This window comes from Macrobrachium nipponense, chromosome 39 (genome assembly GCF_015104395.2).
Source record: "Macrobrachium nipponense isolate FS-2020 chromosome 39, ASM1510439v2, whole genome shotgun sequence".
NCBI lineage: Eukaryota > Metazoa > Arthropoda > Malacostraca > Decapoda > Palaemonidae > Macrobrachium > Macrobrachium nipponense.
The window spans coordinates 22,702,661-22,728,196 of record NC_061099.1 but is presented as its reverse complement, the minus strand read 5'-3'; the positions used below and the strand labels follow the sequence as shown (position 1 = coordinate 22,728,196).

The following is a 25,536-nucleotide window of genomic DNA, read 5'->3' as shown; positions in this document are numbered from 1 at the left end:
TCCACTATACACTTTATATTGACTCACGCATTCGTAATCAGCGTCACCGCTTTCCTACCATAAAGGAGAATTGGCTCAGCAGTTCCCCCATAATTCCCTTTTGTAGCTTCTGTAAATACTGATGATTTTGTTCCTCGTTTCTTCTAATTACTGGGTTCAAAGATGGCGTTTGGTTGCCTATGAAGTCATGTTTAGTCTTTGCATGCAATAAGTCGTTATTAGGGCTATTTATCACCGTATGTGTTTGTGAGTTTCTATTTTGTTTTTGTATTTGTTTTCTGACAGTGGAGTTCATTTTACTCTTTTGAATCCTATTTCATATAATAGATTTAGATAATAGAATTAGAACACTGAGCTTCTCTCCTCATCTTATGGTTGTTCTTCTCCCCTGAAGTCTAATCTCTCTCTCTCTCTCTCTCTCTCTCTCTCTCTCTCTCTCTCTCTCTCTCAAGTGGCAGGTCTTTTGAGCACAATACCCAGCTCTCCTCAGAACTGTGTACCTATTCAGCGCCACTGTTGCATCGTGTCCTCCATCATCTTTCTTCTTCCCCAAAAAGGCTAACCTCTAATTGTAAGTCTCCATTTATCTCATCCCTCTGTGTGTGTGTGTGTGTGTCTGTGGGGCTTTTTTCTCCCCTCGTCAGGATACCTTTGGTGGCGGCGCGGCGTTGTGTGGTGGTGGTTTTGGGGAGTGACAACAATTCGTGACCGCTCGTCACTCCGGCGGGTAAACCCTTTGATTTTCGTGGCCTCTGAGGGAACCTTTTCCCTAATTTCTAAACCCCCCACCCCCCCCCCCACCCCCACCCTCAGAAAAAACATTTAGCTCGATGAAAGGACGTCCTCTCTTTTTTTCCCGTCTATCTCTCTTCTTCTTCTTCTTCTTCCTTCTTCTTCTTTCGCTTTCGTGCTTGCGTGCGTTCGTGCGGCGTATTTGTTCGCGAGAGAGCGCGCGTGCGCATTGCTCTGATCACGGCCCGAGTTGTTTTGGTTAATGATGCGTTTTTTTTTTTTTTTTTTTTTTTTTTTTTTTTATTCTTTCTGCGGGGATTATGAGGTCATTCGTATCCTTGCTGTGGAAAAACCTGCTGTTCACGAACTTAGTGTTTACAGTAATTAGGAGGAAACTATGTTTTGTGTGTGTGCGTAACTCGAGAAAAAAACTGAGATTAACAGTGTTGTCGTGGTTATGTTTTTTTCAATATAATAAACCAGCTTATCACTAATTTTTTTGTATGGTGTCCAGTAATCTAGATCTCTCTCTCTCTCTCTCTCTTCTCTCTCTCTCTATATCTCTCTCCAAACATTCAAAAAAAAATTCTTTAGATATAGGAAAAATTACTTGGATTATTGATTTTTAGCACATTTTAATTTTAATTATTTTTTATTTTTAAACAAGATGTCAGTAGGTCTCTCTCTCTCTCTCTCTCTCTCTCTCTCTCTCTCTCTCTCAAAACTTAGATATAGAAAGTACTTGTAATTATGGTTTAAATATATTATTATATTTTTATACAAGATCTCTCTCTCTCTCTCTCTCTCTCTCTCTCTCTCTCTCTCTCTCCTCTCTCTCTTATTTCAATTATCATTATTGTTTTTAATCTATGTGTGTGTGTGTAGAGAGAGAGAGAGAGAGAGAGAGAGAGAGAGAGAGAGAGAGAGATTTTAACACACACAATTCTGAGATATTGAATGAATCTTCGATCATATATGAATAAGTAACGATAATTATTTTAAATTATTATTTAGTTTACTGTTTCTTTTTGTCGTCTTCTCCTCTGATTTCTCTTTCTCTCTTTTGTCAAAGCTTAGATAAATAGATGAATAACTATCTAAATAAAGAATGTTGAATATTTGTAGGTTCCTGATTAGTATAATAGTATTGTCTACGAAATTCATAATATTATGAATTGTAATCTATATTTTTTTAATGGAAATATATGAACCTGTAATTTATATATTCATTTATTCTTCATTATTTATTAATTTTTTGTTTAATTTAGCTTTTGCGTTTGCTCTGTTACGAAATTGATAATCTATATTTTTTATGGAAATTATGATTCTGCATTTTATATATTTATTTATTTGTCCTCATTTTTTTTTATTTTAGTTTTTGCGTTTGCTCTGTCTACGAAATTCATAATCTCATGAATTCTGATCTATAAATTTTTAATGGAAATATATGAACCTGTATTTTACGTATTTATTTATTTGTTACTCATTTATTTATTTGCTGAATTTTGCTTTTGCTCTGCCTTAGTGGAGGAATTTCTTCTGATAGGTAGAATGGTAGATTAATAACACAACAATAGGACCCGTTGGTGTAATGATTTTTAAGAGCGGCGGTACCTGAGGATTCACGCTACAGAAACGCACGAAGACATAAATAAAGCTGTATAATGTTTACCCATTCATCCACGCATGCATGCGTTCTTTACATAATGAGATAAACAGGGCAAGATATTGGCGTGAGGAAAAGAAATTATTCGCATCTTCCCTTTCGCGAATATCGGAAAGGCAAACAACATTAGTGCCATTTTACTGCGGCGGAGAGAGAGAGAGAGAGAGAGAGAGAGAGAGAGAGAGAGAGGGAGGGAGAATTACCAGCACTACATCGTTTCGTCGGTAATCAGCATTTCTGAGCTACGCCATAAAACGGGAAAGACGAATCAAGAAGGTTTAAACAGTGTTTTTTCTTCTATTTCTTTCTGCATGGAATGTTACATGTCGGTAACTTGTTGGATACATATCACAAACATGTTGAATACAAGTTGACAACATGAAACGTGTCGTTAACACATGCCAGTAACCTATCTCCTACGTGTCAGAAACATAATGGAAACAAGTCAACGAAATCCTGGTGGTCTCAACCAGTGCTTTATACGTTTATCCAGCTCTGGCCAAAGATTTGTTCTCCACTTACGGTCAGCGACTTGTTGTCAACCTGTCCGTCACAAACGCTCACAGACACACACACACACACACACGCACATTCTGCCAAAGTGAATGTGAGCGATTCCTAAATCGTCCGGCAAGTGTCATTTATGGGCGCAAAAGTCGTTATATACGAATTGAAAGCGGCGTGCAATGCATGCATTAGCCACGTCAATCCTGCCAGCGTGAAATCGGTCGTCACGGCGTCATGGGGATTACCTCATAGGGATTACCTCGTATGGATTACCTCGTAAAGATTACCTCATTCCGGGAGTGCGCCGTGTTCCGTGGTATGACTTGGTGCAATATGAGATTGCAGTTTTTTTTTCTTCTTCTTCCTCATCTTCCTGTCTTTTTTGTTTTATTAAAGTTTTGTTTTTATATTTGGGAATTAAAATCTGTACCTAATCGTGTCAGTATTTTGTTTAAGAGAAAAAAAAAAAGTAATATTTTTCGTGTGTATTTCATATCTGCTATCAGTAAACATTTTTTTTTTTTTTTATTAGTTTTGTTTTTCGTAAGTAACTTTGTATACACCTTATTTTTTTATCTAAGCAATATCTTCGAGGCTTATTAAAGATTATTTAAGAAACAATGATGAAAATAGACTTTCCTTCAGCCTGCAATTAGTAGACCTAATTTTTCGACCAAAATTTAACGGCTATTACAGCGTCTAAGATCAGCTGAAAGTTCACAAAGTTATAGTTCAGTTATGTCATTCTCTCTCTCTCTCTCTCTCTCTCTCTCTCTCTCTCTCTCTCTCTCTCTCTCTCATTTAATAGCAGTTTCTGTGTATAATCAGAGTAATATTTACAAAGCTATAGTTTTAAGTACTCCACTGAAATAATTCTCTCTCTCTCTCTCTCTCTCTCTCTCTCTCTCTCTCTCTCTCTCTCTCTCTCTCTCTCTCTCATTTAATAGCAGCCTCTGTGCAAAATGAGAGTAATATTTACAAAGTTATAGTTTTAAATACTCCACTGAAATTCTCTCTCTCTCTCTCTCTCTCTCTCTCTCTCTCTCTCTCTCTCTCTCTCATAAAAGCGTACACAATTTTTGTATTATCAGAAAGAATATTTATCCTATTGCGTTGTCATGGCAACCGTGTAAACACAAACATGCCACATTTCTCTCCTCATATTTCATGTCCTGTAAATATGACATGTGCAATTATCTACTGAACAGAAATATATACTCTGCTTTATAATATCATTGTCGTTCATATTCATGTCTGTGGTCTTCATTCACGAATTTTATTATATATAATATACATATAATAATTTCAGTTCTTTTTCATAATTTATTCTACTTTAATGGCACAAAAAATAATTGATAATGTTACAAATAATTAACTTATCGGACATATATCACAAACATGTTGTATACAAGTTAATATCAGTTAAGATGTAGTAAACACAAGTTGGTGACTCATTAGATTCATATCACGAACATGTATGCAGGCTAATGACAGTTGAGCATATAAACACACGTTGTAACTTATCGGATACAATTCACGAACTTGTATACAAGTTGATGACAGTTGAGCAGACTGTAAACACACGTCGGTGCCTCATCTGATACATATGATTATATTGAATACAAATTAACAGCAGTGGAGTATTTCATCCTAATGGCATGAAACATCATTTCTATTATAAGTTATTTTCTTCTATGAATCCCTTATCTTTTCATTTATTTATATTCCAGTCAGTTTTCAGTAACAGTAACATTTGTGCGTCAACAAGCGTAACTTTAGAACCCTCAATCTCTCTGTCGTGTTTTGTGAACTGGCGGTTTTTTTTTTTTTTTTTTTTCTGGCTTCTTGGCGACTCACGGAATATTTCGCCCTTTTGTTAAGTCTTCTATTGACTTAAAAGGTCGTGTATGGATTTGGAGACTGGGATAAACACTGATATGTAAAAGATGTACTTTATGTTGTGTTTTTTACTCATGTTTCACCTGAATAACATGAAAAATATTGATCGTTTTGGAGTTTTTGTTTTTTATTTATTTCTCATTTAGAATTTATTAATCAATTAATTTATTTATTTTCCTTTTATTCGTGTATTATTTTCTGTCATTTCCATCTTTTTACTGCATTCCTCAAATTTGTTTCTGTCTTAATTTATTTTTCCCTTAAAATACTTTTCGTAGCGAATATCTTTGCAAGTCAGTGACATTTTTTTGGTCTGCTACATTTGAATTCGCACACCATAAGATTACCAGCGTGTGTTTACGACATTTTACCTGTTGTTTACTTGTATCCAACATGTATCCGATAAACCATATTTTATGAAATCAAAGTGGAATAAATAAGTATATAAAAAGCAAGTTTATAAAATCGTATCATTTTGATCGCCATAGTTAGAAGTTAAAAACTTGACAGATGCCAGTCCACTCCCATTCAGTTGAAAATAGCCACATTTAACCACTATTACCTAGATAGCCGAAATAGTATAACAGTGGAAAAAACGGGTCATTAAAACACAAAGTGACTCATTTAGCTGCCATTATCAATATCCAGAGGACATTATCAATACCCTGTCTCTTTCCTTTGTGTGATCACGTACTAAGAGAATGACAGAGAGAGACACACAGACAGACAGACAGACAGTGGGATGGGGGACATCCCCCTAAGCTATTTCATGCCGGCGTGTTTTAAAGGACGTCTTGATACACGAAGAAACATGTAATAAGAGGAGAAAGGAATAAAGGGGGAGATTACAATGCAAGGTGATGAAATGCCGGGCGATTACAGAAAAGGGCGAGGAGAATGCACGCGTTAATGGGGCCATTAAAGAAAAGGTGAGAAGGAATTATCATGACGTCCATAATGGAGGTGCTTAGTGGAAAAGAAGGAGCGTCTCACTCAGGAATCGAGTGCTTGGAATATTCTCTCTGAAGAGAAAAGGTTAGAGAGAGAGAGAGGGGGGGGGGGTAGATTTGTGTGAGATAAAGAGATATTAAGCTGTTAAAAAAAAGCTAACGTCATACTCTTTAGAAGTAACTGAAGTTTAGCGTCCTTTCAATGCATGGTAAGTAGGACTGTTTTTTATCTTTTGTTTACGTCTTAGGATTTTGCTACGTAGGACTAAAAGCATTGGAAGCTAAATTGCTCTTTTCACGTCACTGCATTACTTCTTGAAGTTCCTCAATGTAATTGAAGTTTGTATTTATATATGTGTATATATATATATATATATATATATATATATATATATATATATATATATATATATATATATATATATATATATGATATATATATAAGTCATATCACTTTTCCGTGATTCATATACATATATCGAGCTACAATGTCCTTTAATATCTAATTCGCTCTACTTCGGAATTAATATAATTTAATATATGCTTAACCCGAAGGGGAATTTTTTTCTCGATAATAGACTTGCCTGGATCGCGGTAGTGTAGTAGGTAAAAGCTTCACTGACGTTCCTGAATTTGAAAGGATCCTGGGTTCGCGCCCCGATCCAGGCAAGTCTATTATCGAGAAAAAAATTCCCCTTCGGTTAAGCATATATGAAAATATATTAATTCCGAGGTAGAGCGAATTAGATATTAAAGGACATTGTAGCTCGATATATATATATATATATATATATATATATATATATATATATATATTGGGTAGGATTTTGTAATTCTGAAGCAGATTCTGAAGTAGAATTACACCAGAACAAAGTGGGGGAGAGTGAGAGAGGTAAAACAGATGATAGGCGTGGTCATATGTGCAATTTTTACATTTGGATTAAGCCATACTTTTTGGGGATGTAACCATTGCTTGTCAACTACCACGAGAAAGCTTTTCACATATCAATTATCAGTGGTCCAGTATTAGGACATTACAGACCACATTGGAGGTATTACTCAAGGATCAAGTTTTAGGAAATTGCACCCAATATTTCAATAACCAGTTGTTAAGTCTTAGGATATTGCCCCCCACATTTCAATTATTGAATTATCTAGTCTTAGGATTGCACTCCACATTTAAGTTAGTGAGTCTTTCAATATTGCACACTACCTATCAATTAACAGTGTCAATTCTTAGGATAATTACACTCCACATTTCAGTGAGTGAGTCTTAGGATAATGCACTCCATATTTCTGTTAGCGAGTCTTAGAATATTGCACTCCGAATTTCAGTTATTGAATCTTAAGGATATTGCACTCTACATTTCAGTTACTAAGTCTTAAGTTATTGCACTCCAAATTTTAGTTCGTAAGTCTTGGGATAATTGCACTCCGCATTGCAGTTAGAAAGTCGTAGGATATTGTACTCCAAATTTCAATTATTGAATTATTAAGCCTTAGGATATTGCATTCAACATTTTTATTATTCACTGCGCTCCACATTTTGATTATTCAGTTATTAATTCTTAGAATATAGCGTTCCTCATTTTTTTAGCTACTCAAACAGAATATAGCATTCCTCTTTTCATTTATTTATTGAAACTTTATGCACCTTTTTTAAAGTGTGAAGTTCTTGTACAACTAATCTCCTTTAATTTGGCATATTTCCTACCAGTTTTACATAATACATAAATACAAACACACACACAAACACTCATATGTGTGTGTGTGTATTTAAAGAGAGAGAGAGAGAGAGAGAGATGAGAGAAAGAGAGAGAATAGATGAAGTAGATTTTTATAAGCGTTTGGAATTAATTATTACATCTATACATATATTTATATACATACACATACATTTCTATGCATATATATATATTCCACTAGTCCCTTTATTCCCTCTTCATTTGGAATTCATGTAATACCACTCAAATTATCATAACATTTCATATATACGAATATATCATCATCTATTTGTGCCAATACACTCTCGCGTCACACACACACACATACACACACACATATCCATCACGTAGAAAATGTTTCCAGAAGAAGCGTTGCCATCGCCGGCATCAGAGGTGAAGCGTTGCCATCGCCCGCATCAGAGGTGTAATCTATCGAGGTGAGAGTTGCCATAAGCGGCAGGAAGTTTATTATGTCATTTGGAAGTTCCCCCAACAAATCTATTTTTAGGAGTATTATGGAAAGCAATCCATCAGACTCAGGGAGAAGATAGGAAGGAAGGAAGGAAGGACGGAAGGAAGGAAGGGAGGGAGGTCCTGCAGTAAATGTTTGTGGTAATTCTAGGTGATCTGGAGAGGAATGATCGTTTACTTGTCCAGAAGGGGGAATGAAGGAATACATACGCACACACACACTTACACACACATACACACACACACACAGGATTTAGAGATATGATATATGTAATACTTTTAGTCAAGTTTGGTATTTTTGGTGTTTTGTAAATTTAGGATGATTTTCAAATGGTTGTTTATCAACTAATTTGTTGAGTGGTGTTTGTGTGTGTTGTTTTTAAGATTCAATTTAGACTGTGCCGTTACGTGGAAGCTCGTGCACACATACACTCAACTGCATATACTACACGTTTATGTACAAACACATGTACGTTCTTACACATTTTATATAGATGTATATATGTGTGTGTGTGTGTGTGTGTGTGTACATTTACATTACCATATTTATATTCAGTATTACATTTACATAACATGGTCTGCATAAATCTATGATTCTGTGTATCTACGTACGCAAGAGTTTCCAGTTGTTCTGGTGAGTAAATGAAATTTTAAAATATATTTCTTTCTATTGTAAAATGTAGGAGCCAATGCAAGTCATAGAGGGGAGGAGGAGGAGGAGGATTTTTGGGGGGAGAGGAGGAGTAGGAGGAGGAGGAGGTGGTAGGGTGGAGGAGGAGGAGGAAGATACCTCGAATTATAATGAGGTTACGATTAAAAGGAGCAGTTGCATTCGGACTCGGCTTGTAGCATTCGTGTTCCAAGAAAGATGAGCGAATGGTGTTGTTATGTCGATTAAGAGAGAGATGACCTCTGAGAGTTATCTATTCATTTGTCTATGTATTTTCTGTTTTCCAAGTGAAAAGCAACGAAGAATAGAGACTAGGGGAAAGGTGATTCGTTGTGTACAGCGGGGAAGACGGAGGGTAACAGGACCAGAGAACGGAAAGGATACACAAAGATTAGTAGCTGTGTTTGGTTGCACCATGAATGATGAGCTTTTGGGGGAACGATTCTGAGGGTGTTGGGGGAAAGGGGGGGGGGATAAAGGATGGGCGGGGATGTTGGGCAGGGGTCAGAGGTCCCCCAGGGTCACACCTGGGACGACCTGGCGTGTCATGTGCTGAAGGAATCTGTGTCACTAATCGCATGACGGTGGCCCAGCCCACCTCCGAAAAGAATTCCTACCATTGCATGAGCTTAAAGCTGTTTTTTCTTTCTTTCTTTCTTTCTTCCTTTTTAATCCTGTGATCCCTTCTGTGTTGTGTGGTGGTGAGAAGGGTCGGGTGGTGGAGGGGTGAGAGGTTAGAGAGAGAGAGAGAGAGAGAGAGAGAGAGAGAGAGAGAGAACAAAAAAATCCTAAGGTAGAAAGAAAAGAAAGTTAGGATGGTTCAAAGAATTGTAGAAAAAGGGGTAAAGAGATTGAGAGAGATTGAGAAATTAAGTCACTTTTTATTTATTTATTATCTATATTTTTGTCATCTTTATTCTGTGGCTTCTCGCTGACGTACTACGTCAGACCTACAGTTGAGAGAAAGAGAGAGAGAGGTAAGTTAAAAAAGAAAGAAAGCTAAGTTGGAATATAAAAAGTGTTTGAAGAAATACTCGAAGTAAACATTTGAGAGAGAGAGAGAGAGAGAGAGGAGAGAGAGAGAGAGAGAGAGAGAGAGGCAAATAAATAAAAAGAGAAGCTAAGTCGATATAATTAAATCGCTTAAAGAAGTGTATGGAGAGAGAAGAGAGAGAGAGAGAGAGAGAGAGAGAGAGAGAGAGAGAGAGAGAGAGAGAGAAATTGTGAAAAATAATGTAAGTTGTTATCAATAAACCATTTAAAGAATTGTTAAAAGTGAACTTTTGAGAGAGAGAGAGAGAGAGAGAGAGAGAGAGAGAATGACCAAGACAATGCACACCTGCACCTGGTCCAGAAGGTGGGTTGGGGTGGGTTTTGGGGGCAGCTGCGCTAAAACTTGACCCAGAAAAGCTGCCGAATTCCATGTGAATGCTGATTAATATCACTTCCTATAACGGCTTCGCTTAAGTGGCTCAAGGGGTTTTCTTAATCCTAAATCTTTTATCCGGGAATTTGCCCTTCTCGGTTACAGCTATTTTGATCCTGCGAGGAATCAGAATGTAGGATTTGTGATTAGGATATGGAGTCCTGCGAAATAGGAGACGATAATTGCTTGTTTTATGTAACTTGAGCGTCAAGAAATGTTTCTGTTCCTGTGTTTTTGGTTTTGAGAATGTCCTGGATATACCTGTCAGGATTTATAAACCGGTGTTTTAGGTTTTTGTGGTAGATGAGGTTATATATAAAAGACATATAGTATATATGTATGTACATATATATATGTGTGTGTGTGCTTACGTATATACGTAAATATATGCATACACAACTATATATCACACCTAAATTGTACAAATTAAGAACAATAAAACTACGTTCATCTCTCCTCACTTACCTCAAAACGAAGATATTAACCTGAATATATTCCCATTTCCAGTATATACCAATTCAACCTTTTGCATCCATTAACACCCCCCCCCCCCCCCCCCCCCCCCCCCCCCCCCCCCCCCCCCCCCCCCCCTCCCCCCCCCCCCCCCCCCCCCCCCCCCCCTCTTTGTTTTTATTGGTGTCATGTAAATCACCTTCTTGTTTGCTATTAGCATTGTCCTCGAAGGGAATGCGTGCGCATTTCCGCGCACGAGATCGACTCGCTAATTATTAGCCTCGAATTCGCCTCTTTTAATTGACTGCCAGCGCCATCTTTTGGCGTGAACGTTCATTATCGCTGTGGGAAACTGACAAGTGAACTGAACGGTGGCTCCTGAATTTTGTAATGATTTTTTTATTCGTCAGTTATAATTGCGATTTTGGTAGTTGTGTATTCGTATCTTAGTCTCAAAGTTTAACACTTTACAAGATAATACGATTTTGTCTTACTTTTGTACTCGTTTCTTAGTCTCAGATTTTAAAATTTGCTAAGATTATACGATGTTTTCTTAGTTTTATATTGATTTTTTATTCTTGGATTTTAAAGCATGGTAAGATAATGTTTCGTATTCAGCCCTCCGATAATTGTAGCGTTTTGATTTCGTATTGAAAAGAAAGTTAAATATGGTCTGCAAGTTTTTAATTTCGTGAAGAAAAGAAAGTTGGATATGACTTCAGAAACTTTGTGTGTACTTACACAAACTGATTTATAACTTGAAGACGCAGTAATATTGTTTTTTTTTATCACTTTCCTACCCATTTAGCAATAGTTTTTTAGAATTGTATGTTTAATCTAATGAGAAGCTTAATGTATATTTCCACTGACTAATTTGTAACCTAAAGACGAAATCATATTTTTTTCCAACCATTTAAGCAATATTGTGCTGATCTGTCAGTTGTGATTATAATTTCTTGTCATATATAATCTAGACAGAGCCTAATTATTAAACTTTTCGTAATTTTTATTCATTCCTTTAGGTCGAAACAAAATAACTTGGCTTATCCTCAAGCCACTGACTTGGTTATTCAGTATATGCTTCTTACATCTTAAACTATTATTTCTCTCTTTCTTGAACAGGTGAAGATGTGCCCAAAATAGGCCCTAGAATTCTGTCAGTTCAAAATCGCCAGTTATTTCCACCAAAGAAATATACTACAACTCAAGACTATGCCCTATAATCCTGAGTGGTGGAAGTTAAAAGCAGTGATTCATCATAGAAAACGGGAACTCGTTCAACCTGACCCCTTCAGCTGTTCATCTCGATGATTTTGAAGCCGCCCAGAATCGTTTTAGAAAAATGATGATTGGGCCAAGTTGTTCCTTCCTGTGCCTCCTCATCCTTCTTCTGCAAGCAGGTATAGGATGTTCAAGTGTTTATGGGTATTCATTTGTACGTGTTAATGATGAAATTTATGGTTTGGTTTCAAAATGGTAGTATTTTAAAGATTATACTCATTCTTTTCGTTTGTGATGATTTGCCCTATTCATGTAAAACGGTTTAATTCTTGTGATTTAAGGTTTTACATATATAAACATACATGAATATATTAAATTAGATCAATTATTAATGTTCGTAAACTTATATATATTTTTAGCCTTGAAAATGCGACCTGGAATTCGTCGCGAAACGTCGGCATTAATAAACTGTTGAAAGATGAGGATGCCTTTCCCTACTACTTCCTTCGGAATATATCTTCTTTGAGCTCCAGCTCCGGCCCATTATGTATATATATATATATAATATAATGTATGTACGTATATACACCTCCATGGAGATGAGTACACAACATTCACGGCAAAATTGAACGCACTTTTACCAAATACTTATCTTCCAGTTTTATTTATTTATTTTCATATTTTGTGTGAATACCCCAGAGATCTTCAGAGCCAAGGAGCGAAGTCGTTCTATGAGATCTCTGACATGAGAGCTTTCTCTAAAAATGGCCAGTTAACGATTTGCTCGCCTATTCAGCACACGACGAATCTTGCACCCCCATTCTCTCTCTCTCTCTCTCTCTCTCTCTCTCTCTCTCTCTCTCTTCTTCTTCTTCTTTTATTCTTCTTATTTGCTCTCTATGCTCTCTCTCTCTCTCTCTCTCTCGCTCTCTCTCTCTCTCTCTCTTCTTTCTTCTTCTTCTTATTCTTCTTATTTGCTCTCTCTCTCTCTCTCTCTCTCTCTCTCTCTCTCTCTCTCTCTCTTCTTCTTCTTCTTCTTCTCTTCTTCTTCTTCCCTTATTTTTCATTAAACTGATCACATCTTTCATTAAAAGATGTACGTGATTTGATCTCTCTCTCTCTCTCTCTCTCTCTCTCTCTCTCTCTCTCTCTCTCTCTCTCTTCTTCTTCTTCTTCTTCTTCTTCTTCTTCTTCTTCTTCTCTCTCATTAAAAACTTGCACACCTTTCTCATTTAACGACATACCTGATTTGCTCTCTCTCTCTCTCTCTCCATTCACGCTCAAGTATCGCCAATTACAAGACGGATTCCCATCTCTCTTTTTAATAGCTTCATTCCTTTAGAGTGTCTTCTAATTCACCCTTAATGAAGGAACGACTTAATAATATATATTAATGCGAGTTTATTTAAATCCTTTTTTGAGGTAAGGTCATTCATCCACTGGTGGGTGCTGAAGGATTTGTGTTTGTGTGTGTTTTAAAAGGCTTTCACTGGATTGTTTTGTGGGTATTCAGACAGGATAGGTTCGGTCTGGGCGAGTTTTTTTTTTTTTTTTTTTTTTTTTTTTTTTTTTTTTTTAAAGGGTGTTAGTGGTTTTCAAAAGCAATGACTTGCCCAGATTATGTCATAATTGTTTCTCAAAATACTTTCGAGTTTTCCTCCTCAGATGTTAACACAATTCGTCCTGAAAATCCTTCCAGGGTTTGCTCAAATTGATTGGAATTTTGATACATTGTGTCTCAGAATCCTTTTGAGTTTTGCTAAGTCTTGTTGACATTTTGACACAATTTTCTCGAAACATTTTTGGGGGACTTCACATAATTATTACCATTCAGAAAATGAACCCTATTCATGTGGAACAAGCCCACCACTACAGGGGCCACTGACTTGAAATTCAAGCCTCCAAAGAATATGGTGTTCTTTTGAAAGAAGTAACAGAACATAAAAGAAAATACATGAAGAGATCAGTTATTAGAGAAGGAAAATTGGTTTAACGAATTATAAGAAATTCGTAAAGATGTAATTATACTCTGTTTTTTTTCATCTGTCCATCTGCCTGTGGTGTTTTTGTATGGTAACACTGCGTCCCGGGGTTTAGATATCCTTTTATTTAGGTAAATAAAAGGATATCTGGGTGTACATTTGCAACTGAAAAGTGTTTTCATAATTTACTGTATGCGAATTACACCGTTAATATTCGAAATAGGATATTATTATAATCGTTGAATGTAAGCTAAATGTAACTATCTAAAGCCCGGGACGCAGTGTTACCATACAAAAACACCACAGGCGGATGGACAGATGGAAAAAAACAGAGTATAGATTATTAGAATAACTGTTGGTATTTAAGAAAGTCAACTTGATACGTTCTTCAATCTCATTTTTAAATAAGCACAACTCAGTTATTCCAAGTCATACACACACACGCACAAAGAGGAAATCGAAATACGCTGATTAGAAGCTAACGCTATGAAATAAGACGCAAGCGCGCTTGCGCGCTATCCCGACGCCGCCAGGCCGGGCCCGTTCACATACTCACATACATTATACGAATCAAACAGAGAAAGATCAAAGGCAGCGCCCTGGCGGGTCTCTACGCTCGACGCGTCGGCCTCCCCGCGGAGTCCATTTTGGCTCCGTGATTGCTTCCTCCTGGGGAAACGTATCGGGAATGAGAGACTTGGGGAGGCGGGTGTATAATATAACCACTTGATGAAATGATACAGCCAAGGCTTTGGAGAGAGAGACCTGGTCATCTCTCGTCGTTTTCCTGCGGAATTTCTCTCAACGGCGCCGGAGTTGATTCGGGCGGTTATTTTACATTTCTTTACTTTTGTTTTGCTTGTATCAGAGAGCTGGTACGACAAATGGCGAATTTGTTAAGTCTAATCTTCTTATCTGCGTCTTCAGAGCCTCTTTGCATTTCGCTTTGACTGAATACCTTCGTTGTTTGGATGTAGTTTGTCTTGTTTTCTGTGCTTGGCTGAGCGGTTGATTTAAATTGTCTTGATTCTGATTTTTATGAACTGATTTTCTGTTATTGTTTACCTTCGCTATCGTTCTTTTAGTTTTAGGTAATTTCATTATCGTTCTTTTAGTTTTAGGTATCCTACATTATCGTTCTTTTAGTTTTAGGTACCTTCATTATCATTCCTTTAGTATTATGCATCTATCGTTCTTTTAGATTTAGGTACCCTATATTACCGCTCATTTAGTTTTAGATATCTCCATTATCGTTCTTTGAGTTTCAGGTATCGTCATTAACATTCTTTTAGTTTTAGGTATCTTCATTATCGTTTCTTTAGTTTTATTAGATGTCGTCATCATCATTCTTTCAGTTTATAGATAAAAGTGATTTCACATATTAAGTCTCCCTCTTTATATATGATTATATATCATTTCATTCGTTCTTAATTTCAATTTTACACTAATTGGTTTCAAGATTAAGAGAAATTTAGATTCCATAAATTTACAATCATTAATTCTGTTTATCAACTCCAGGTATAAAGATACACTAGACGTGTTAAAAGTAATGTATTTGTCAAGAAGGGCCCGTGATTGACAAATTATCTCAAACAAGTTCAGTCCCTCTAAGGAAAGGAGGTAACAGACTAGTGGATTTATCTTAATGGTGATCAAGCTTTTATGAATATATATATTTTGTTAACTTTCATTGTTTACCCTTCTTGAACAGTATTCTTATTCCTGGGGAAAAATTCTGAGTCCTTGAAAAAAATTTTAATCTTGGAAAAAGTTCTATTCTTAATCCAGGCCAAAATAAATTTCTGTATCTTGGAAAAAATTCTTAGTCCTTGAACAATTATTATCCTTGGAAAAAATTCTTAAGCCTTGACAAAATCTTAATCTGGAACAAAAACTTTAAATTTTAACAAAATATTATTCCTGGGAAAATGTCCTGAATCCTAGAAAAAATTTAATTCTGGAAAAAATTCTTAATCCTTGATAAAATATACTCAATCCTAGAACAAAATGTTGAATTCTTGGACAACAAATTTTAAACTTGGTAAAAAAAAGTCTGTCCCGGAACGAAAATTATTAATCCTTTAACAGAAATGCCTAATCCTTGGAAAAAATCTTAATCCTGGAAAATCTTCTTCATCCTGAAACAAACATTCTTAATCCTGGAAAAATTCAATGTCCTGGAATAAAAATTCTTAATCCTTGCAAAACATTCTTAATCCTGGCAGAATATTCTATATCCTGAAAAAGATTCATAGTCCTGGAAAAAAATTCTTAGTCCTGGAACAAAAATTCTTAATCCTGGAACAAAACTTCTTAATCCTGGAACAAAAATTCCTAATCCTGGATTCTTCCACAGGCTATGGCATCCACGTGGACAGAGTGGTCGTTCCAGAAATGGTCCAGCTGGGTGGAAACGCCACCCTGGAATGCTGGTACAGGGAAGACGGGGACAAACTGTATTCCTTGAAGTGGTGGAGGGGAGACGACCAGTTTTACCAATATTTGCCACCTGACAGGAGGCATTTTCGTGTGACTGGCGTCCACGTCGATATGGAAGCCACAGCTAGTCTCAATAATGTAAGACAATAAGTGTTTTCTTTGCATGATGCGGTGTTGGGAGCGTCCTGGAGTTGTCTGTAAGATAAAAAGAATGTTGTTTGTACGATAACTAGCTGAAAGTGTCTTGGTGAAATGTCAGAATGTAAACCTCTAGTCTCAATAATATGAGATAATAACTGTTTTCTCCCTACAATAACTAGGTGGGAGTGTCTTGGAGTTATCTGAAGCCTAGGCTGTATGTACGTGAACTGTTGATTACCATTTACGTAATCTTTACCTGTAAATTTCTCGGTCAAATATAGACTGGAATGAGATATAAAATTTAGACCGAGGTGGTAGGACCTCCCATCTTTCAGCTCTGCAAGGGAAATTAAGAGTAAAATGGCTTTAAATGTGTAGCAGGAATAAATCTTGCACTATGACCAAACAATTGTTAGGAGGGGGTTGAGGAAAGCAAGATGGAAGAAGAGAATATAAACCGAGATACTGTAAAGGAATGACAGGGCATGCAGCTGGGGCTGAAGAGACGCTGCAAAGAACCTCATTAAGTGATGCTTGCAGTGTGCAGCGTAAGGTGCACTGGAGGCACACTAACCCCTTAATGTGAAATGAGAAAACATTACAGAAACATCACATTTACTCTTAATGAGAACAGTAAACTGAAAGTTTTGAATTGTGTTAAAGAACCAAGTGTAAATTCCTTCAGTAGTCAAAAGATTCTGAACTGACGAGAATGTCAGATGATTGTAGAGTCGTCATTGTCAATTTTTGTCAATTTCTCTTCCAGAAATACGGTCCAAGTGGCGTCGAGATTGTCGTGTTGGACCGAGTGGGGCTGGACACAGGTGGGGTGTTCAAGTGCGAGGTTTTAGCTGACAATAACTTCAGGACTGAGTACCAGGAGGCTAATATGACTGTGGTCCGTAAGTAGGGAAGTGATTAGATTCTGTCAAAATGGAAATGATTCGAGTTTCGAGTTTGTTTGTTTTTTTTTTTTTTTTTTTTTTTTTTTTTTTTTTTTTTTTTTTTTTTAGATATGGGAACAACTTAATCTCTACCCCCACCATCATCTGATTTCTCTCTCTCTCTCTCTCTCTCTCTCTCTCTCTCCTTTGCTTATGTACTTTTAGCATAGTATATATATATATATATATATATATCTATATATATATATATATATATATATATGTATATGATCTATATATATAATATATATATATATATATGATACTATATATGTATACGTATATATATATATATATATATATATATATATATATATATATATATATATATATATATATATATTTACATTAAGCTACAAATGTCCTTCATTATACAATTCGCTCTACTCTGGGCGCTGGTTCGAATCCATGAGAGGAAGAAATTGTTATCAGCTAAAAAAAAATGCCTCTTCGGTCAACATATATGAAAAATATAATGATTCCGAGGTAGAGCGAATAAGATATTAAAGGAAATTCGCAGCTTAATACAAGTATATAAATTACGGGGATGTGATAAAAATTTACATATACAATTATATATATATATGTGTATATATGTATGTATATATATATATATATTTGACTGGTAAAAATGTTCTGTTACAACAGAATTCCATCTAATGAAAGGAGCCCATAAAATCGCCATAAGTATAGAAAGTAAGTACCATATTTCAGAGACTGCTGTCTCTCTCTTCAGGTAGGTAATGAAGAGAGACAGCAGTCTCTGAAATATAGTAATTTCCCTCTATATTTTGGCGTTTTTATGGGTTCCTTTTATTATATATATATATATATATATATATATATATATATATATATATATATATATATATATATATTTATATGTGTGTGTGTATGTATGTATGTTTACATATAATTTAATATAACACTTCTCCTTCCTTTTCTAATCAGGCACACCTGAAGGACCCCCTGAGATCATGATGTCATCAGACATACAGAGAGACAATATCACAGTTGGACAGAAACTGTCGCTAAACTGTTCATCTCCTCTTGCAAATCCTCCCTCTAGCCTGACTTGGTACATCAACAGTAGACTGGTATGTCAGCATTTGGAACGAGTCAGTCTCTCTGCTTATTTTTTATTTAGTTCCTGTAGCAGCGATTTTTTTTATTTAGCTATTGCAGTGTATTTCATTTCATGTTGCCTATTGTTGCTTCTTTCAGATGAGCACAATATTCTTTGGAAGATTGAAAATCAAGTCGGTTGCCCCTTTGGTGGGCTTGTTCAATATGAATAGGATTCATCTTTTGAATAATAATAATAATAATAATATTAATAATAATAATAATTATAACACCCAGTCGAATAGGATGACTTTGGTAGACCCCACCCCGCCAATAAAAACATATTATTATTATTATTATTATTTTTTTTTTTTTTTTTTTTTTTTTTTTTTTTGCTCTATCACAGTCCTCCAATTCGACTGGGTGGTATTTAGAGTGTGGGGTTCCGGGTTGCATCCTGCCTCCTTAGGAGTCCATCACTTTTCTTACTATGTGTGCCGTTTCTAGGATCACACTCTTCTGCATGAGTCCTGGAGCTACTTCAGCCTCTAGTTTTTCTAGATTCCTTTTCAGGGATCTTGGGATCGTGCCTAGTGCTCCTATGATTATGGGTACGATTTCCACTGGCATATCCCATATCCTTCTTATTTCTATTTTCAGATCTTGATACTTATCCATTTTTTCCCTCTCTTTCTCTTCAACTCTGGTGTCCCATGGTATTGCGACATCAATGAGTGATACTTTCTTCTTGACTTTGTCAATCAACGTCACGTCTGGTCTGTTTGCACGTATCACCCTATCCGTTCTGATACCATAGTCCCAGAGGATCTTTGCCTGATCGTTTTCTATCACTCCTTCAGGTTGGTGCTCGTACCACTTATTACTGCAAGGTAGCTGATGTTTCTTGCACAGCTCCAGTGGAGGGCTTTTGCCACTGAATCATGCCTCTTTTTGTACTGGTTCTGTGCAAGTGCCGGGCATTCACTTGCTATGTGGTTTATGGTTTCATTTTTCGTATTGCACTTCCTACATATGGGAGAGATGTTATTTCCGTCTATCGTACTTTGAACATATCTGGTTCTTAGGGCCTGATCTTGTGCTGCTGTTATCATTCCTTCAGTTTCCTTCTTGAGCTCTCCCCTCTGTAGCCATTGCCAATTGTCATCGCTGGCTAGTTCTTTAGTCTGTCTCATGTATTGTCCGTGCATTGGTTTGTTGTGCCAGTCCTCTGTTCTTTCTGTCTTTCTCCTGTCTTTGTATATTTGTGGGTCTTCGTCTACTTTTATTAGTCCTTCTTCCCATGCACTCTTTAGCCACTCGTCTTCACTGGTTTTCAGATATTGCCCCAGTGCTCTGTTTTCGATGTTGACGCAGTCCTCTATACTTAGTAGTCCTCTCCCTCCTTCCTTTCGTGTTATGTATAGTCTGTCCGTATTTGCTCTTGGGTGTAGTGCTTTGTGTATTGTCATTTGTTTCCTGGTTTTCTGATCAATGCTGCGGAGTTCTGCCTTCGTCCATTCCACTATTCCTGCGCTGTATCTGATTACTGGCACTGCCCATGTGTTTATGGCTTTTATCATATTTCCGGCGTTGAGTTTTGACTTGAGTATCGCCTTGAGTCTCTGCATATATTCTTTCCTGATCGTGTCCTTCATCTCTTGGTGTTTTATATCTCCTCCTTCCATTATTCCCAGGTATTTGTATCCTGTCTCATCTATGTGTTTGATGTTGTTGCTCCCATCTGGTAGCTTTATCCCTTCAGTTCTCGTTACTTTGCCTTTTTGTATGTTGACTAAGGCGCATTTTTCTATTCCAAACTCCATCCTGATGTCCCCAGATACAATCCTTACAGTCTGGATTAGGGTATCTATTTCCTTGATGCTCTTACCATACAGCTTGATGTCGTCCATGAACATCAGATGGTTGATTTTGTTGCCTCTTTTCTTGAGTTGGTACCCGGCATCCATCTTCTGTAGTACTTTTGTCATGGGAATCATGGCTACTACGAAGAGTAGTGGGGACAGTGAGTCGCCCTGGAAGATCCCTCTCCTGATATTAACCTCTGCTAGTCTTATTCCAGAGTTTGTAAGTATTGTATTCCAGTTGCGCATTGTATTTTTGAGGAAGCTGATGGTATTTTCCTCTGCCCCATATATTTTCAGGCATTCTATTAGCCATGTGTGTGGTATCATGTCGAAGGCTTTCTTATATTCTATCCATGCCATGCTTAGGTTGGTTTTCCTTCTCCTACTGTTCTTCATTACCATTTTGTCTATCAGGAGCTGGTCTTTTGTGCCCCTACACTTCCTTCTGCAGCCTTTCTGTTGGTGGGGGATGGTGTTTGTCTCTCTAGGTAGTTGATAGCCTTTCACTGATGATACCTGTTAGTAACTTCCACATTATTGGTAGGCAGGTGATAGGCCTGTAGTTACTGGCTATATTTCCCTTACTCTTGTCTTTTTGTACTAAGGATGTTCTTCCTGTGGTCATCCATTTGGGTGCTTGGTGATTTGAGATACAATGCTGGAGTTGTTCTGCTATTCGTGGGTGTAGGGCCTTGAAGTTTTTGAGCCAGTATCCATGGACTTCATCGGGACCTGGGGCTTTCCAGTTTGGCATTTTCTTTAGTTGGTGTCTGACTGTGTCTGTCGTGATGTCTGTGAATCTTTGTTTTATTCTCCCTGTTTCTTCTTCCTTGACTTCCTGGAGCCATGTTGCATGTTTGTTGTGTGATACCGGATTGCTCCATATGTTTTCCCATAGTCTCTTACTTGGTTCGGCTTCAGGAATTTCTGGGTGGTTGTCTTCCCCTCTTAGTTGGCTGTATAGTCTTTTCTGGTTGGTTCCGAATAGTTTGTTCTGTTGGTATCCCTTATTCCTGTTCATGTACCGTTGGATCTTATGTGCTTTGGCCTTAAGCCTCTGTTTTACATCTTCTATTGTGTTGTTTAGTCCCCTCTCTTGTACTTTGTATTTCTCGTTGAGTTCCTCCCTTGTTTTCTTGCTTCTTAGCCTTTTTTCTGCCATCTCTTTCAGTTTACTCAAGTCAGATCTCATCACCATGATTTGCTTTTCCAGGCGCCTTTTCCAAGGAGGTTGCTGTTTTGGTTTCTGTTATTATTATTATTATTATTATTATTATTATTATTATTATTATTATTATTATTATTATTATTATTATTATTATTATTATTATTATTATTATTATTAAATTGTAAGGGAAACATTGATTTTGACGTCAGAATATGCATTTGTGTTCATTTTTTGTTTGTTTGTTTTCATGAGTAGATAAGTATCTAAAATGCTATTGTAATTTTAGTGTACAGATGTTACATGTAATGCGTTTAGTTTGTTATTTTAAACAAAGATTTGTATTTAACATGTGAAATGCAGCTAAGGACATTTTAAATGAAGCCTCGTTGACTTAATCAGATAATTTTAGATCAAGGAAATATTTAAATAATAAGGAATTGATTCATTATTTTATAAACTTTGTGTTGAAAACACCTCATTGTAAAGAATCCTAATCCCGTTTTCTATGTCCAAGTTTCTATGTTATCGGACCCCCATTTTCTCTGTTATAGAACATCCATTTTCTGTTATTGAACCCACATTTTCTGCTATAGAATTCCCATTTTCTGTTTTATAGAATCCCAATTTTCTTGGTTATCACACCCCCATTTTTTTTGTTATAGAACCCCCATGTTTATGTAACCTAACCCCCATTTTCTATGGCATCACCCCTCACCATAGACATCCAACTTCTCACGCAGGTAAACTCCTCCTGGGTCACGAATTTCCCTCCCAGATATCGCCATTACCTCGCTCAAACGATATCGAGGCTGGAGTTCGTCGTGAGCGAGCGGCTTCTCCTGCCGGGGAGGATTTTGGAGGTCCAGTGCCTGGCCACCCAGAGTTACCCAGGCCCTGACGAGACCCACTACAGCAGGAGTACCGTCTTGGACCTGAAGGCTAGACAGATCCCTTCATTCTGGGAGAAAATGTTCAGCCAAGGTGAGCTTTGTATTTCAAGGAATAAAAGGAACTAGCGAAGGATAATTCAAGGATGGGGTCAGTCGTAGTTTACATTAAAAAAATTTAAAAAGTTCTTGCAGATATTTACTTTGAATTTACAGTTTCATTCAAATATTTAAATGGTAAGAATTGTATTCCTTGGTGTTACTTTTCCTGATGGTAACAAAAGATTATTCATTTTTATATATATATATATATATAATATATATATATATATATATATATATATATATATATATATGTATGTTTACAGATGAATATTGTATAGATGGTAAGTTAAGAACTGACAAAAGTTCTCTCTCTCTCTCTCTCTCTCTCTCTCTCTCTCTCTCTCTCTCTTCTCTCTCTCTCTCTCTCTCTCTCGTCTCTCTCTCTCTCCTCCCTCTCTCTCTCTCTCTCTCTCTCTCTCTCTCTCTCTCTCTCCACATATAGAATATCCTGGCTTCATAAACTAAATATCAGATATATGATTTACTGACACTGTTGACATTTTCAAGTAAAGTTCTTGTATTTAGAATCTCTTTTCATCTTTCTGTTGCAGGTCCGAACCTCCTCACCTTCAGACAACCAGTACATTGTCTGTTTATACTAAGTATGATAACATACGTCATACCTATACTCCTCTTCAGTCCGTTTTGAAGATACTCTTAGTCATATTTAAAGATTAAAAACTTAATTAAACAGTGAACATATTGTTCATCAGTTGCTTCCTGTGCAGAGCAGAGACAACAGTCGCGAGGGGCCGTTGTGTCTCCCCCAATTCCAGTGACTTAGGATCGTCTGCCAACAAAATATTGCTTCAACAAGTAGATTAGCTTTTGTTTTAATTTACAGTGGACGAAAGCCTGACGCCTTTAGGAACTCCAGAACTAAGATTCGTAAGAAAAGGTGAAACGAAGAAGTTAAGGAGAAAAGTTTAATTCAATAAGTAGATTAGCTTTTGTTTTTATTTAAAGTCGACGAAAGCCTGACGCCTCCAGGAACTCCAGAACTAAGATTTGTAAGAAAATGTCACACAGAAAGGATGTGGAGCAGAGTTTATTAAAGAGGAATAAAGCAAGTGACACGAATCCCCCCCCTCCCCCCCCTCCCCCCCAGAAATGGAATGGTAGTAGATCCTTTTAGTTTCATTCGTAATGGCGCCAGTGTCAGTGACTGATTCTCCAGTTGGTGGGTCTTCCTTTAGCTGATTCCTGAAGGTCGGGGATGGAAAGAGGAACGAGATGCTAGCAGCAGTATTCAAGGATTCTGGAAACTGGAATGCTATGATCATACAAGAAAAATCTGGAAACTAGAATATTGTGAAAGTAAACTCAAAATTCGGAGACTAATGCTATAAAAACAAGAAAAATCTGGAACAGGAATGCTATGAACGTAAGAAAAAATCTGGAAACTGGAATGTTGTTAAAACAAGAAAAGACTGGGTACGGGAATGATGTAACAATAAGAAAAGAGTGGAAACTGGAATATTGTGAAAACAAGAAAAAATCTGGGACTGGAATGTTGTGAAAAGGAGAAAAAAAAGTCTGGAAACTGAAGTGTTGTGAAAGCAAGAAAAATGTGGACACTGGAATGGTATGAGAAACAAGGAAAACTGGAATGCTGTGAAAAACAGGAAAACTCATGGAAACTGGAATGCTAAGAAAAAAAGAAACATCGAAAAACTGGAATATTGTGAAAACAAGAAAAAACGGAAACTGGAATATTGCGAAAATAAGAAGTATGAAAACTGGATGTTGTTAAAACAAGAAAAACCTAGAAGCTGGAATATTGTAAAAGCAGGAGAAATCTGGACACTGGAAGGCATGAAAACAAAAACTTTGCAAATTGGAATGATGTAAAAAAAAAAAAAAAAAAAACAAGAAAGCACCTGGAACCTGGAATGCTATGACAACAAACATAAACGAGGAACGGGAATGATATGAAAACAAAAAAGTCTAGAAACTGGAATGTTGTCAAAGCAAAAAATCTGGAAACTGGAATGTTGTGGAAACATTGGCGTAAGGTAAATCTAACCGAATTTTAACCAAGGTAGCATTGTGTTAAATCTCTTTAATTTAACATTTGTTTAGAGGGAATGGATCGTAGATCTTAAATTGGAATTCTGGATTCAGGTTGTGGATTAGAATTGTGTTAATAACACTTACAGCATATTTGGTTTTGCGTAGATTAGCTTAGCATGAGACTGATTACTAATTATTAACTCTCTTTACTTACTAACTTACAATAGACACCCGCAGAGAAATAAGGCCAGAGATTTTTATCAATTTTTAATTTTATGCTTGAGAGCAGTCGGCTAATGATTTTTTTCTTTTATTTATTGGCTTTTGTTTCCTGCTGATGTGAGGTATACATATATATATGTCTGTTGAACATATATTTATCTTGACATGGTTTGAGAGTCACTTAATGCCCTGGAATATAGACTGTTTATCTCCGTACCCAGAAGAGATATTGTGTATACAAAAAAATAGAAAACTAAATCTTACTTATGTACGCCAGCGAAAGAGAGAGAGAGAGAGAGAGAGAGAGCAACTGACTTTTATGAAGAATAAGAACTCGCGTCACACCGCCTTATGACACATGGCTGTTATAAAGAGAGAGAGAGAGAGAGAGAGAGAGAGAGAGAGAGAGAGAGAGAGAGAGAGAGAGAGAGAGAGAGGCCAAAGGAAAATTGAGTGCCGCCAACTCTTTGAGGGTAAGATTATTCTGAGAAACAAATAAGTTTGTTTGATGATAAATAACTTTTTCTGTTTGTGCACTTTTAGATTATTGATAAACGAATATAGTCGAGATGTTCGTGTAAATGGATATATAAGAATATAAGTATATATATATATATATATATATATATATATATATATATATATATATATATATATATATAGATATATATATATATATGCTTATGTGACCGAAATGTTGAGGATATAGATAGAAAAAAATTTTACTTTCACCAGAGAGAGAGATGGAGAGGCAAAATGGATAAATAAGAAATAGACAAAATAGGCACAGGCGAGAGAGAGAGAGAGAGAGAGAGAGAGAGAGAGAGAGAGAGAGAGAGTATGTGTCTTCTATCGTAGAAAGAGTAAGAAAACATGTATCAGATAACGAACAAAATTAACTTACACGCTACGTAACCCAAACCTCTTTTCCTGAGTTTAAATCTTCCAAAGGAATGTCTGACCCCTGTGGCCTCTCGCCAGGTTTA

The 25,536-nt window shown here is 36.6% G+C and overlaps 1 protein-coding gene across 1 annotated transcript in view; it reads left to right on the top strand.

Annotated features, from left to right (window-relative positions):
- Positions 1 to 24,987, top strand: part of LOC135210208 (uncharacterized) — a 149,869-nt gene extending 124,882 nt beyond the window's left edge. Inside the window, exons 3-8 of the mRNA XM_064243043.1 lie at positions 11,621 to 11,898; positions 16,058 to 16,278; positions 17,048 to 17,183; positions 18,177 to 18,322; positions 22,064 to 22,304; positions 22,867 to 24,987. Of these exons, the coding sequence (XP_064099113.1) occupies positions 11,841 to 11,898; positions 16,058 to 16,278; positions 17,048 to 17,183; positions 18,177 to 18,322; positions 22,064 to 22,304; positions 22,867 to 22,964 (900 nt within the window). The 5' untranslated portion in view covers positions 11,621 to 11,840 and the 3' untranslated portion in view covers positions 22,965 to 24,987. The remainder of the gene's footprint in view (positions 1 to 11,620; positions 11,899 to 16,057; positions 16,279 to 17,047; positions 17,184 to 18,176; positions 18,323 to 22,063; positions 22,305 to 22,866) is intronic.
- The last annotated feature ends 549 nt before the right edge of the window (positions 24,988 to 25,536 follow it).